The following is a 14,129-nucleotide window of genomic DNA, read 5'->3' as shown; positions in this document are numbered from 1 at the left end:
CAAACCCCAACAAAAAGAACATATTAACAATAGTAATATTAAAATACATGTGTCATAAATACCTAGAAATCATCAATCATTATGAATGAGATCATCATCAATTCTGAGGAGTTCAATTTATGAGTACTATGCAAGCTGCAATTAATGTGACATCATCAATATGTATTGACTTCTATGATTCTGTTAAATCTTTCTTAAAGCACTTGTGTATATATTTAAATTTAATGACTACATTACAATCACATATCTCTGTCATGGGTTGGTACAAAGCTAGCACTACAGGTACATAATATGCTACTGAAGAGAGTTCACCCAAACACTTCAAATTAACCACCATGGGTTCTCTGCCAACTGAGGTTTTGAGTGTGGAGCTGCAGCAGCATCCGCATCATGTTGAGGACACTACCGGTCGGGTCGAGAGAGCTCAGTGGTTGCTCAATTCTCCTGAGCCACCAGGTCTATGGCAGCAGCTCCTTCATGGAATCAAAAGCAATGTTTTTCCTCAAGGAAATGACTACTCTTCTAAGCAGAAAACTCCAGCTAGCCGTGTGTTTTCGTTCCTTCGGGGTCTGTTTCCGATTCTTAGCTGGGGAAGGAATTACAAGGCATCAAAGTTTAAAAACGATGTGATGGCCGGCTTAACACTGGCTAGCCTTAGTGTTCCTCAGGTAAGTCTCCTAGCTTAACTTGTACTTAGAAAAACATTATAATTTTCATTCTAATATGATATTCTTCTTCCCTCCTTGTGTCTTTTTATGAATTCTGGCAGAGTATTGGATATGCTAATCTTGCAAAACTTGATCCTCAATATGGCCTGTGTAAGTTGTTTAGTTTGGTTTCTTTATCTGCAGATTTCTGTTCATTCTCAGGTATTAATTTCTCTTGTTGTTTGTTTATTTCATTTAGACACAAGCATTGTGCCACCTCTGGTTTATTCTCTAATGGGGAGTTCAAGAGAGCTAGCTATTGGGCCAGTGGCTGTGGTTTCCATGCTGCTGGCCTCCTTGGTTCAGAAAATAGAAGATCCTGTGGCCAATCCTGTTGCTTACAGAAAGCTTATCTTCACTGTGACCTTCTTTGCTGGAATTTTCCAAGCTGCTTTTGGAATCTTTAGGTATGCTTCTTACAGAAAACTTGTTTTCCTTGTGACCTTCTTTGATGGAACCTTTCAATATGTATTTGGATTGTTTAGCTAGTTCTTTTCTGGAACCTTGTTCATCCTAACAAATAGGCCAATTTTTTAATGGTACTTAACAGGTTGGGCTTTCTTGTGGATTTTCTTTCACATGCTGCCATTGTAGGATTCATGGCTGGTGCAGCCATTGTCATTGGTCTCCAACAACTGAAGGGTCTACTTGGGATCAATCACTTCACCACCAACACCGATGTGGTCTCCGTCTTGGAGTCTGTTTTCAATTCAATTGTTCATGAACCAGTAAGTTTTCTACAAGATCCATATCCTAGAAAAAAGATTTAGGTACTTCACATGGGTTGTCTCACAAGGAAAGACACTTCCAGCAGTGATAAAATACTAATTAAGTGTACATAATTCAGTGTTTTTTTGTTTTACTCTTGAAGAAAATCAAAAACCATTTCATGTATTTCATATGAAAAATGGCCAAAATGTCTAGATTCTTGTTTTCTCAACCTGTTTATGTGCTTTTGTCAATTCACACAAAGTTGACAGATTCTCTCTTTCCTTTGTCATGGCAGTGGTACCCTCTGAATATTGTCTTGGGTTGTGCATTCCTGATTTTCCTGCTACTTACCAGGTTTATTGTAAGTATTGACAAATTTCTAGTCTCTCAATCTGCCCTTTAGCCAATCTCTCAATCTGCCCTTTAGCCAATCTTTTCTGTTTTAGTCATTTAGCCCTCAAAGAACTTTCTTATCTGCAGGGCAAGAGAAACAAAAAGCTCTTCTGGTTGCCAGCTATAGCCCCCCTTATATCAGTTCTATTATCTACTTTGATAGTGTTTTTGACAAAAGCTGATAAGCATGGAGTGAAAATAGTAAAACACATCAAAGGGGGTCTAAATCCAAGTTCAGCTCATCAGTTACAACTCGGTGGCCCACATGTTGGACAAGCAGCCAAAGCAGGACTTATTTCTGCTGTTATTGCTCTTGCTGTGAGTTATCCTTTACTTTCACTATACATTTCTTCTTGATCAAGTTGTAGATTTTAATGATAATTTGAAGTTTTGATTTAATCAGGAGGCCATTGCTGTCGGTCGATCTTTCGCTTCCATCAAAGGGTACCATCTTGATGGGAACAAGGAAATGATAGCCATGGGATGCATGAACATTGCTGGATCTTTAACTTCTTGCTATGTGTCAACTGGTGAGTTATATTACTTATTAACTCCTACTTGTCAAAGGTGCAGTTCGAAAATCGGCATTAATTAGTAAAAAGCAATTGATTGGCTGTGGCTTCTGCAGGTTCATTTTCAAGAACAGCTGTAAATTTTAGTGCAGGTTGTGAAACTGTGGTATCAAATATAGTTATGGCCCTCACTGTAATTTTATCAGTGGAATTGCTTACTAGGCTCTTGTACTTCACTCCCATTGCCATCCTTGCTTCAATCATCCTATCAGCTCTTCCTGGACTTGTTGATATAACTGGAGCTTACCACATTTGGAAGGTTGACAAATTAGACTTCCTTGCTTGCATTGGTGCATTCTTTGGGGTCTTGTTTGCATCAGCAGAGATTGGTCTTCTTGTTGCGGTAACTTTTCACTCTTGTCACTTTAATGTCCATCAATATGCATTAAATTCTATCTAGGATGGGAAGCTAACTAAAATTAACCAGACAAATTTTTATCTAACTTTTAATGGTAAAATGTATAGATAGAATAATGAGAGCTAATTTTCTGATATGTGAAGCTGAATTTAAACAAGAGGTAGGCTCCATCCATGATTGAGAGTGATAATGTAATGAGGATCTTGGTAGACTAGTGGGTGCTTATCTTTTCTTTAGTGTGAATTGGGCCTACCAGATGACCCAGGTAGAAGGATGAGGTCAATTTCTTTTGGATATTTTTCACTTTTTTATTATAAAATATAGAATATATTGAGACTTACTGTTGATGAAAATCTAGCATGTTGCATTGTGGGGAATGAGATCATATTGCTCGCTATGTGAAATTCTATAGTGAGGTTGTCATATATGAACTTCTCATGTGTAGTCATATGATCATTTCATTAAACTAAAGTGAAGTTGCTATTCAGATGAATCATGTGACTAATATGAAAGTCCACATATGTAGTTTATATATGACACTCTCACCGTAAAAGACTTTGCTCACTATACTTCATGTAACATGAGATCTCATGAGCATCTTGTAAAGGCCCATATGAGATTGCAAGGAATCAAATCACCTTCAATTGACAAATCTAAAGTTTCCCATATGAGATTGTTATGCATGTGGGGCCATGTAGGATCCATTTTAGGGTACATGTAGACTCTTGCATAGTACCATTTCTCTTGTTACACACTATATATCTCACTTGGCCATTAATAGCAGTAGTATATTGCTTGATGCTTCATTTTGTTATATATACTGAGCCCACTATAGATGATGGAGGGTTTTTTCCTTCATGGATTGATTCTGGTGGAACCTATCAAAATGTCAATTTTTGAATAGCTTGCAAGTATCAAGCCAAATTATTAAGAAGGAATAAGATTGTGAGTTTTTGATGGACTGCAGGTCAGCATCTCCTTTGCAAAGATATTGGTGAATTCACTTAGACCTGGCATAGAAGTTCTAGGGAGACTTCCAGGAACAGACATCTTTTGTAACATCAATCAGTACCCCATGGCCACAAAAACTCCAAGCATCTTGATAATTGGCATCAACTCTTCTCTGCTTTGTTTTGCTAATGCTAACTCTGTGAGAGAAAGGTATGAGTTTAATCAATTAGATTGCCATGATCAAGGGCTCTTGAGGTGACATAATTAATTTCAACTTACAAATAATTAATGCATTAGGGCTATGTTTATTTTAGGGTAATGAGGTCGGTGACGAAAGAAGAGAATGAGACTGAAGATCAGAAAGAAAAGGGAAGAATTCAACATGTAATCCTTGACATGTCTAGTAAGTTCCTTCTATTTGTAGTTCTAAAGCTTGATAAAAATTTATTAATATGCGAAGCGGTTGTATATGTACTCTTTCTCTCATTTTTATCTATCGAGCGATGCTCATTTGATAAGATGATTGTTAAAGAATGACGTATATATTCCACCTCTCAACGAGGTATAAGTTTAAAATTTTGACTGACTAATGTCAAATTTCTCTTATGATAGATGTGATAAATGTCGACACTTCGGGAATTCTTGCACTAGAAGAAATACACAAGAAGTTGTTTTCGCATGGCATAGAAGTAAGGCATCAGTTCAAATTTTTTTTATTTTTTTTATTTTTTAATTTTTTGGAAGTGTCTGATATATATGTAAACTTGTTTTCAATGATTTTGTTTATGTTTGATTGCAGTTAGCTATGGCCAACCCAAGATGGCAAGTGATTCACAGGCTAAAGGTGGCCAAATTGTTAGACATAATTGGAGGGGAGAGGGTTTTCCTCACTGTTGGTGAAGCTGTAGATGCGTGCCTCAATCCCAAAGTGGCAGGTGGGAGCAGATGTTGATGGTTTGAGTGGCCTTATTGGATATTAATTACATCAAAAACCATGACTAAACCCTAAAATTATGCATAGCCTTATGTGCTGTGACTGTAAAGTAGGGAATTAAGTAAAGAGATGTTTGAGTATTTTCTTGTTTTGGCCATATACAAGGAGGTTGGTTTAGTCATTAATGTTTACAAAGGTGGGAAGGAAAATAGCAATCAACTTGTAGCTCAAGTAGCTAAGAATAGTTACTTATGCACTTGAAAAACATGCATTAGTACTTGGATTAATAATACTTTTTACCCCTTTAGCAAAAAAAATACAAAACCAAAACAAAAAAAACAAAAAAAAAATCTTTTTACCCTTTGAAAAAGTAGAAAAACATGATTTTCTTCAAATTTGAGGGGCAAAGACACCATACAATCAAAAGAATTAGAAATTTGGTCTAAAATAAAAACCAGAACTGACCAACCCAAATTACAAATCTAAGTAAACCGAACTGGCCTAAACCGATCCTATTGGGTTGCTTTACGATTTAGTTAAATCATTATAGACATGATTGATGCCGTTTATAATTTAGGCGGTACACCGAACCGTGTCCAAGTCTAAAGGCTTGTTGTATTGTAGCTCATTGAAGATATGTATCTTCTATTAATGGAGTTCTAACCTAGTGGAAAATGTCCTTAACTCCAACCTAGTGGAAAATATCCTTAACTTACAAACCTCTTATCTTAAGTTCGGATCTTATTAACACATTGACAATGTGCGTAAGAAAACACCCCCCTCTTCCTTAACTTTGACAACAACAAAAAATTGTATCTTCTTATCCCTAACTATGGAGGCTTAGTTAGTCGAACGACACGTCGTTCTCATTAAGTTCGCTCCAACGACACCGAATCAGGAAATTCCCCGCGTCAAAGAGACAATAAACCACCTAACGCCGTTATTTTCCATAGTCTCAGACTCTCAGACCCTCTGTTTGGAAGGAAGAAAAATCCGAGAAAAAAAAATGGGAGTAGAAGCGGAAGAGCTAGAAAATAAGCAAGGCGAGAACCCGAGGTCCATGACGAAGGCCCAGTTCCTCGCCTGGAAACGCCAGAAGGTTTTTTTTCTTTTTCCTTTTGCAAAATTTCTCTTGCTTTTGATTTTTAGGGCCTAGGGTTTGTTTTTCTCTCATTCTTTCCCATTTTGGTGTTAAATTGTATCAACATTACATAATTTGGAATTGGAAGCTTCATGTGTGATTAAATACCACTACTTTTTGGGTGCAAATACAATATAAGATATTGCTTAGAATATGCAAATAGAGAAAATTTTCTTTCTTTTATGTGTAATTTGTGTGTGATGGATTTCAAGGTTTGTATTGATTGGTAATTGTAGATATAAGGACTTCCTTGATGTGTAGAATTAGTGTGTTTCTGCTAGCAGCATTGCAAGGTATAAATTGTCACGGTCTTCCGGGCCTTGTAGTAGATTTTAGGTACTGATCACTTGTTATTCTTAAGAATCTAATGTTGTCTTCTATGGTTATAGGCTCTTGCCTGTGCCTCTTTCAGACTTGCAATATCTATTAAGAGTCTTGTTCTTGTTTTTGTTTTTTAGTTTTGTTTGGGTTGGTGGAAGTAACGAATTTTTTATATATTCTCATATGTATACATGTTTTTGTAGGATGATGATGCATCTGCCAGAAGAGCTGAAGCAGCAAGGAAACGTGCAGAGGACATAGCTTCAGGAACAGTGCAACTGAATGGCCGAGAGCTTTTCGTGCATGAACCTTGGGTTTTTGATAACACTCTTTATTGAGGTTAGTTTTTGTCAAGAGATGGATCTTGTTTTCTTTTTGTTGAATAATTAGAATTAGTGGCCTACTTTTAGAATGTATTAATACTATGTAATCTTGATTTCTGTTATCGGGTGTTTTAAAATGAAAGTAGAGTGAGTAGACAGAACCAAGTTGAGATAATATCAAGGATCTATCCTTTGTCCTGATGCATCTTCTTTTCCTGGGTCTTGTTTGTAAACATTGGATATATTTGTATATCTTTTATTTGTCTACCACACAATAATATGTCAAATTCCATACCAACTAACTTTTGTATCTATTTTTAATTAGAATATTGTGCAAAAAATCTATGTACAGAAGTACAATAGCAGGCTAAAGAGTTGAAAGCCAGCCACAATTAACCAAATTTACATCTTTGCAGCAGAAAACCTTGGAAAACCGAGAAATAAAATCATTTAATTCTTGAAAGTAGAATCAGGAATAATCAAGTCTGAAAATTGAATATGAGTATCCCTAACGACAAACCAGACTACAGATACTTAACAGCACTCCTGTATAGAAGAAAACATTTGTTCTTCTGGTTTGCATAACTTCCATGCCATCTGTTATTTCTTTGTTTCTACAAATTGTAAATCAAACCTCCCCAGGCAAGCTTGATTCTTGAGGATTATATGGATGATTGTTTGTATGAACCGATTTAAACCTGTTATTCGTTTGTTTCGCAAGGACCTGTGGTCTCACGTCAATTGTATCACCCACCTACCATGTTCATCCTGGCTCCTGCACAGGTTAGCTGTACCTTAATGCAGCAGCTTACTGTGGATAAAAGCCATTCCCCAAATGAAACACTGCTACACCGCATTTCCCTTCCAATCAATCAGATGTTAAAAGCCAAGAGGCAATTGTTTATTGATCTTCCTATTTTCATAACAAGGAATGTTGTACCAATTATCAGTACTTCTTAATGGAATTTAACCTTTTGGCACCTCCTCTTCCTTACATATAAGGGGATGATGTGTTCTTATTCAAGGGATTTTTTTCTTCTTTCTCATTCACATATTTATTACATTTTTTTATTCCATGGTTGCCATGCTTCTCCATAAAATTCTCAAGTCATGATTGTTATATATAGATTTTAAAGTAACATGAGAACTGGAACTAGATAGAAAATTTAAAATATAAATATAAAAACATTTTACAAAATTCATAAAGGAATGTGCCCTTATAGTTATGATGGACTATAATGTCAGAGTTACACTGTCTATTTATTAGTTGACCTTAATACAGTAAGATATATTATAGCAAGTGTTAACCCTTGCCAGACAAGTTAAAGGTGACCAAAACCCACTATCTCTTCATTGGAGGAATTGCTTGCTTGCTTGAAACATTCGAAGATGGGGGTCAATAGGCAGGCCGATTGCCTCAAACGCTGGGTCATAAAGACTATTTTTTATTTCCCTGAAATCATAAAAACTGTAATAAGTTGGAAGTTACTGAGAACAAGAAGAACATCATTCAATAAAATTTTGTAGACCTTGCATTAGAAGGAGAGAAAAGGTTAGACAACATATCCATTTCTTTTTCTTGAGATTCAAAAGTACTCCTGTTGACTTCTGTACGACTAGAAGCTGCTGAATTCCTCTGCATTTGATCCGATCAGTAAAAGATGTTTTCATCAGTGATAGTACAATGCCAGTTCTGAAACTCTTGCCCGCAGTTAGGCCTTTGCAAAACCATGGGAAGTAATGCAAGGTAATACTGAAAAGTTGATACCTTGGAGCGTTTGGCCAGCGACGATGACTCTCCTAATTGAAGTTGTTTGCCGCGTCGTTTGACAACGTAGTCTTGTTGTTCTGCTGTCCCCTGCTAAAAAACACTTACTTACAAAAGTTACACAAGAAAAAAGAAACTACCTATTGACAGGATTTTTGTCTAATGTGCATAGCAAAAATGTGCCACTAAGAATTCTTAAGTGAATAGGAGAGAGACCCCTAATTTACAAATGTAGAGTTCTATATATACCACTTTGAACTTTCGAAAATCATCGAGTGAGGAGAGGAAGACTCTTACTTGTTCAGTTGGGGAGTTTCGGAATTGAACACTCCTCTGAGAACTGCTATCACTTGGAATAGTAGATTGATTCAGTATGTCATCAAGTTGGACAGGAGCAAGCCTACAAAAAGAATTCAGTACGAGCATGAAGATGAAAGCACCAAGAAAACTAAACCCCTTTACATAGGTCCACCAGAAAACTAAACCCTTCTAGATAACTAGCATCTCAACTTGATCTTAAACATGGCACGAAAGCAAGTTAGTTTCTAACTTTTTTTCTTTCAAAAGGAAGCAGTTCCTTTTTTCCTTGAAAGAATTATAATATAAGCAAATGAGGATCATTTAGGTACCTAAAAGGCATAGGAGCTCTTGAGAGCCCAGAGCTGTGATTCTGAGGATCAGCTATGTTAGATAGCACAGAAGGCCTTGACTTTATATCAGCCACAACATCAGGTATCATCTGCACATGGTCAGGGTTTTTCTGTTGACCACCCATTCCCTGAGGCCTAAGGAAGAAGAAGATGGAAGAACCTTATTGGAATTCAATAAGCACATACATAGTTGTATGTTCTATAATATCATGGAAATTAAATTATGAAATTGAATAATTGTGTACCCAGATGCGATGATAGGTCCACTAACTATGGAGTCGTGTTGCTGTGGATAAGCTACATTAGATGCCCTTGAATCTTGGTTAGGTTGTTCCTGATGATCTGATACTTGCCCCAGCCTAATTAAATTCCAACAACCCATAATCATAAACATAATATTTGTTGTGCTTACCATTTTTCCAAATGCTTAAGAAAGTATTTCTCTTTCATATATAGAAGACTTAAAGTTTCTATTTGCTCACCCAGACTGCATGAAAGGATCAGGTTTTATAGAATTAGAATGGTGTGGTGGCACCGCCTGGGTGTGATTATCTTGTGTTTCAGGCAAAGATTGGACCCTAGATTTCAAAATTAAGATTGAACTATATTACAATACTCTGCTCAATGTTATACAACTGAGGTTATCTATATTCAATATCTATTCCAGTGAAGCATTATCAATGGTGTAGGAGCAAATGAAATTGGTAGCATATATATACTACCTTGCAGCAAACGAAGACTCCAGGATCCAAGGAGTCAGGACATTCTCTCTCTTGGTATGCTTAGGAGACCTAAACTCAGAAGATGTACAATAAGTTCATAGCCTTTGATCAACTGTTAACTTCCATGATCAAACTAATTTAAATTAAGAAAGATGAAAGCTGTATCAGATACCAAAGAGGTGCAGAAAGCCCTGCAGGTCGCCTAGGGTGATGACATTGTTGTGAACCAAAAGTATTTGGTGGCTGCACTTGGTTCAGCTGTTGTGGCTGGTTCAGTAATTGCTGTGGTCCTTGGGGCCTGAATCAGATACATAAATATAGAGAAGTTAACAATGTGTTCACAAACAGTGATTCTGTGTTCACCTTGCAAAATTTGAATTTTGGATACCCTGTCTGTACAGCTCCATGGGGTATGCAGTTGGTCCATTGTTGGTTACACGCTCCATTAGCTGGCATAACTTGATTATTTTGGGTCCTAAATTCAATTATCACATTGAAATTAAGCATGTCAATGCGTAAGCATAACTGCATACTTGCATACTAAATGTTATAAGAGCAGTCAACTAAGATGGTGATTATGGCAGGTCATGTACCAGAACCCTGATGGGGTCCAAGGCCTTGGAGGATCATTGAGTTGCTGGGGGTACAAAGTGGCTTGCTGCTGGTTGCTCTGGGATGGCCTTTGATCTGCAACTCCTAGCTCGGCCATCATCTGCTTACAGCAAACAAGTTGTGTACAACAGTATTGTGGTCAAATTGCTTGGTGAAATATCATGAAACTGATATCTTTTATTATTATTTTACAACAGGCTTTGAAGGGTCAAAACAGAGAACTTACTGTGTTTATGCCATATTGACTGTGACCCAAAGTTAGAGACCTGTGCGTCAAGTAATATATGTTCGAAATCAGAATGTATGCAGTAGCAAGCTTTTGCAAATGAAAAGTTTCCAAAAGAGTAGTATTTGACATACAGAGGCACTTGCTCCATTTGGGGATGTGACTGAATTGCTACATTTGGTTCTGGTTCTGGATGGTGAGGCTCCACCACACCATCACGGATAGTTACTCCCATATGCATCTGCTCATGATCAAGATGTCAAAGATAGTCGTGGATAATTGTTAGCCGTAGGTGCATATGGATCACATAGTGAATCTTGCATGCTTTGGTAACGGTTTGATTTCTCTTTGCTTAATTTACACAAGTATAAGGCTAAATTGTAGCCAATGGTCCTTGAATTGTATCCTGAATTTCAATAATAGTTGGTGTTGTTTTTAAAATTAGGTTTCGCATTGCACTATGGGTCCTAATTTGAGGACGGCAACAACTGTTATTGAAAATGAGGGACGAAAATACAACTCGAGATACAATTCAAGAACCATTACTATAATGTAGCCCAAACATGATAAAAACCATGTTAAATTATAAATTGGAGGACAGTAAAATGCTTGAGGTATACATACCGGTCTTGGACGATGTGGCTGTATTGGCATGGGCAAATTGAAGTAAAACGGTACTGTTTCCCTGTCGTTTTGAGCAAACATAAGTGGAGGGTTAGAGTACTGGTAGCTTGGAAACCCTATAGCTCCCGGCATGAAAATTTGGGTGGAATTTGCTTGATTTAGACTGAACCAGTTATTTCCAACTGATGATCCGGGCTCGAGATTATCCTATGTAAGAAGGCAACAAGAATAATCATCAACATCAACTAAACAAAACCTGAAAACATATCAAAAACAATTTTTAGTCTTAGATTGCACAAAAGTGAACCTTATGTGCAATAACATAAAACTTGAAGTGAGGTCCAAAAAATGTTCTTTTTATCATATATAGTCCAACATGTAATGTTGTTAGACTTGCGGTTAAAGTCAGTATGTTCAAATAAAAATTGACGTAATTAATGATTTAATTACGTTTTAGTGTCTTACCATTCTTGGATGATGCGGTTGTGATGCTCCTTCAAGTTCAGGATTAAAGGCCACTTCCGGTGACGGAAAGTTAGAAACTGAAGGGCCTGACTTTTCCGGATTTGGTTGAGACTCATTACTTTGCAATGCGTGACTGAGTTCTTCAATCTGATCAACATCAATACAAAAAATATGACTAATGCTCCCTTAGAAATGTGATTAACAATGGCATCATCAATGCAAGCATGCTATTTTTTAAAATTTAAAAATAAAAATAAATAAAAAAATAAATCGAGAGATACAAAATGAGTTAACGAGGCCAGCTGCATACTGTTATGTGACGGTGGCTTTGCGGCGTCTCAACTAATGGAGTTGAAGATGAAGCCCCCATTGATGCCAAGTTTGCACGTTGCTCATGGAGAGGATCTGATAGTCCGCTAAAAGGAGTGAAGGCTGACACCGTTACGCTCTCCCTCGACCTTGCTCGATTCATAGGCTGAGAGCTTCCACTACTTGATGATCCTAGATCAACATGTTCCTGCTACAAACATCACATATTATGCCGTAAAATAATTAGCATTAGACGTACGAGAAAAATAAAACTATTTGTATCATATTTATTGATAATTATTAGTGATATTTTTCTTACAAATGATATCCATCCAAGTAGCATTATTATCACTCACAAAATATATGTCATATATATATATTTTTGTTGAGAAATGTTAATTAAATTGAAAATGGTAAAGTGTATAAGTTCACCGCAGCCTTATTCTTCTGGTTTGAAGGCATTTGCATGTTGTGATTGGTGACAAAGTGATCATCATCGTCGTCGTCGTCGTCAAAAGTGAAGTTAAACTGATCAAAAGGAGCTCCTCCGCCAGCCGACGACTCATTCTCCATCTGATTCTTTCTGATCACAATTTTATATATGCTACAAATTAATCAATTTCATAATTTATATTTTTATAAATACAAGACTTGTTAAAGACAAGTCATCAAATTATAAATTTTCGTGGCATTTATGGGACTAAATAAATTTTCTATAAAAAATATTATAAATAATGATTTAAATATATATAACCTATTTAAATACAAAAACAATTAATGAAAGGTCTGTCAATTTTGACTCTTTGACCCCAAAAAAAAATAATTTTAATTTTCTTAAAATATTTAAACCTTTTTAAAAATAAATTTAAACTTGAGATGAGTCCTAATATGGGACCCATTAAAAACATCTGACACGCTTTTAATAGAGGGAATAACTTGACTTTGCTGAAAGGGAAGTAAATATAAGGTCAGTGGATACATGCAACAGCAGGGGCCGAAGGGCCAGATTTTCATTCCAAAAACTCCCCATTTGATAAAACCAGAGAAAACATGAGTTTCCAGCAAGAAAAGAAAAGAAAAGAAAAGAAAAGAAAACATGAGTCCGATAACTTAGCAAAATCTTTGGTCATGTCAAAAACTTGGCACAGCTATAATCAAATCACATAACTTTGAGCCAAAACTCATGCAAAATGAAAGTGCAACTCAAAGAACAAGAAGGACTAGAAATTAAATTGGTACAGCCAGGATTGTGAAAAGTTCATGCAAAAGTGACCAAAACTTGAAAATTTCTTGTTTGGCATTCTTGGTTTTAGCTTTAATCTTCTATATAATTTTTTTTCTTGTGAGTACAGAGAAATTATAAAATATTCAATTTAGAGTGACTGTTTGGACATAAATGTTATATAAAAGAGAGATCCGAGACCCAAAAAAACGTGTAGATTAAATCAAACTTGCATAAGCCAAACCAAATCAAAGGGTACTCTTTTTCATACATAAATTCCAAATTAAGTTATTTTCTTTGATTTTCTAGGAGATTCTTGTGAATTACCTGTGATTATGCCTCCTCACACGCCACAGATTGCTAATAAGCAAGATAAATAAAAACCCTGTTACTCCTGTACATGATGAAAATGGACACAACAAAGTAGAAAGGGATTACAAAATGTTCTTTTCTGTGTAATTGGAAATGTGAAAACACAACAAAAATACGAAAAAAAAAATAAAGAGGAGGATGGGGGATGTGAAGAAAAAGGAGAAGGCTGAGGATGGCGAAGGAGAGTAAGGAAGTGAAAGGAAAGTAAATACCAGTACCTCTAGTTGCTAATGGGATCGGAAGAGAGGCACAAAAGGATAAAATTAACGAAGTTGTTTGTATCTTCAAATGGATTAGGAGCTACAGCTTATTTATAGGCAAACAAACCAATATGTGTCACAAAGATAAAGGAGGTCAGCTGGTGAAAAAAAAAAAAAAAAAGAGAAGAAGAAAAAAGTAACAATTCCGTACTTGGGAAATGTTTTAAGCATTAGTGTAAACTTTTTTAATTTCAAATTTTATTAATTATTTGGTAATTGGTGAGAGGCATGTACATTAAGATACTTATAATTAGGCCACAAAAGAGCCTCCTTTGTTTTGTTAAGCATGACAAAAGGGTTTAGTACTTATTACTATGAGTGCATGTGTGTTCAAAATATGTGTGTTGTTCGCGCGCTTTCTACCTCTCGTATATACACTCGGTGCAAGAATTGTCGAGAATCTGGGAGCAGAAATAAGACTTTCCTTTGTGTAACTTTATCAAATGATTAATCAACTTCCAATAAGTACACGTGTACGTAAAACATTT

General features: G+C 36.2%; 3 protein-coding genes across 6 annotated transcripts; 2 read left to right on the top strand and 1 right to left on the bottom strand.

Annotated features, from left to right (window-relative positions):
- Window positions 1–233: 233 nt before the first annotated feature.
- Window positions 234–4,807, top strand: LOC117616243 (low affinity sulfate transporter 3). Its single transcript, XM_034345491.1, has 12 exons — window positions 234–668; window positions 770–818; window positions 907–1,114; window positions 1,258–1,435; window positions 1,714–1,779; window positions 1,899–2,129; window positions 2,215–2,341; window positions 2,440–2,726; window positions 3,709–3,902; window positions 4,007–4,095; window positions 4,305–4,381; window positions 4,492–4,807. The coding sequence occupies exons 1-12, from the start codon at window positions 336–338 to the stop codon at window positions 4,642–4,644; spliced, it is 1,992 nt and encodes a 663-aa protein (XP_034201382.1). The 5' UTR covers window positions 234–335; the 3' UTR covers window positions 4,645–4,807.
- Window positions 4,808–5,577: 770 nt separating this feature from the next.
- Window positions 5,578–10,539, top strand: LOC117616834. 4 transcript variants are annotated; one of them, XM_034346318.1, is made up of 3 exons: window positions 5,578–5,725; window positions 6,292–6,427; window positions 10,136–10,539. In XM_034346318.1, the coding sequence occupies exons 1-2, from the start codon at window positions 5,633–5,635 to the stop codon at window positions 6,424–6,426; spliced, it is 228 nt and encodes a 75-aa protein (XP_034202209.1). In that variant the 5' UTR covers window positions 5,578–5,632; the 3' UTR covers window position 6,427; window positions 10,136–10,539. The 4 variants fall into 4 exon arrangements, with proteins under 4 accessions (XP_034202209.1, XP_034202283.1, XP_034202164.1 ...); XM_034346392.1 differs by lacking the exon at window positions 10,136–10,539 and adding an exon at window positions 7,195–7,430; XM_034346273.1 differs by lacking the exon at window positions 10,136–10,539 and adding an exon at window positions 7,133–7,430.
- LOC117637307 lies at window positions 7,617–13,607 on the bottom strand. The gene is made up of 19 exons (XM_034372169.1): window positions 13,600–13,607; window positions 13,337–13,400; window positions 12,220–12,370; window positions 11,789–11,995; window positions 11,479–11,625; window positions 11,014–11,220; window positions 10,524–10,630; window positions 10,390–10,429; window positions 10,145–10,263; window positions 9,940–10,026; window positions 9,724–9,849; window positions 9,552–9,620; window positions 9,312–9,407; window positions 9,075–9,188; window positions 8,809–8,964; window positions 8,477–8,579; window positions 8,180–8,269; window positions 7,941–8,047; window positions 7,617–7,864 (listed from the first exon to the last, which is right to left on the bottom strand). Exons 3-19 carry the CDS (start codon window positions 12,358–12,360, stop codon window positions 7,762–7,764), a joined length of 2,019 nt encoding a protein of 672 aa, XP_034228060.1. The 5' UTR covers window positions 12,361–12,370; window positions 13,337–13,400; window positions 13,600–13,607; the 3' UTR covers window positions 7,617–7,761.
- Between the last annotated feature and the right edge of the window lie 522 nt (window positions 13,608–14,129).

Source organism: Prunus dulcis, chromosome 1, assembly GCF_902201215.1.
Source record: "Prunus dulcis chromosome 1, ALMONDv2, whole genome shotgun sequence".
NCBI classification, from domain to species: domain Eukaryota; kingdom Viridiplantae; phylum Streptophyta; class Magnoliopsida; order Rosales; family Rosaceae; genus Prunus; species Prunus dulcis.
Note: the sequence above shows the minus strand (reverse complement) of the source record. Positions and strands in the feature narration are given on the sequence as shown.

Bases quoted from the DNA above. Each gene is read 5' to 3' on its own strand.
- LOC117616243 (XM_034345491.1), top strand. From the start codon at position 336: ATGGGTTCTCTGCCAACTGAGGTTTTGAGTGTGGAGCTGCAGCAGCAT. The intron at 669-769 runs GTAAGTCTCCTA...GAATTCTGGCAG, and splicing joins CTAGCCTTAGTGTTCCTCAG to AGTATTGGATATGCTAATCT. The intron at 2,727-3,708 runs GTAACTTTTCAC...GATGGACTGCAG, and splicing joins AGATTGGTCTTCTTGTTGCG to GTCAGCATCTCCTTTGCAAA.
- LOC117616834 (XM_034346318.1), top strand. From the start codon at position 5,633: ATGGGAGTAGAAGCGGAAGAGCTAGAAAATAAGCAAGGCGAGAACCCG. The intron at 5,726-6,291 runs GTTTTTTTTCTT...ATGTTTTTGTAG, and splicing joins TCGCCTGGAAACGCCAGAAG to GATGATGATGCATCTGCCAG.
- LOC117637307 (XM_034372169.1), bottom strand. From the start codon at position 12,360: ATGGAGAATGAGTCGTCGGCTGGCGGAGGAGCTCCTTTTGATCAGTTT. The intron at 10,027-10,144 runs GTACATGACCTG...AATTGAATTTAG, and splicing joins TGGACCCCATCAGGGTTCTG to GACCCAAAATAATCAAGTTA. The intron at 9,408-9,551 runs GTAGTATATATA...TTTGAAATCTAG, and splicing joins GAGTCTTCGTTTGCTGCAAG to GGTCCAATCTTTGCCTGAAA.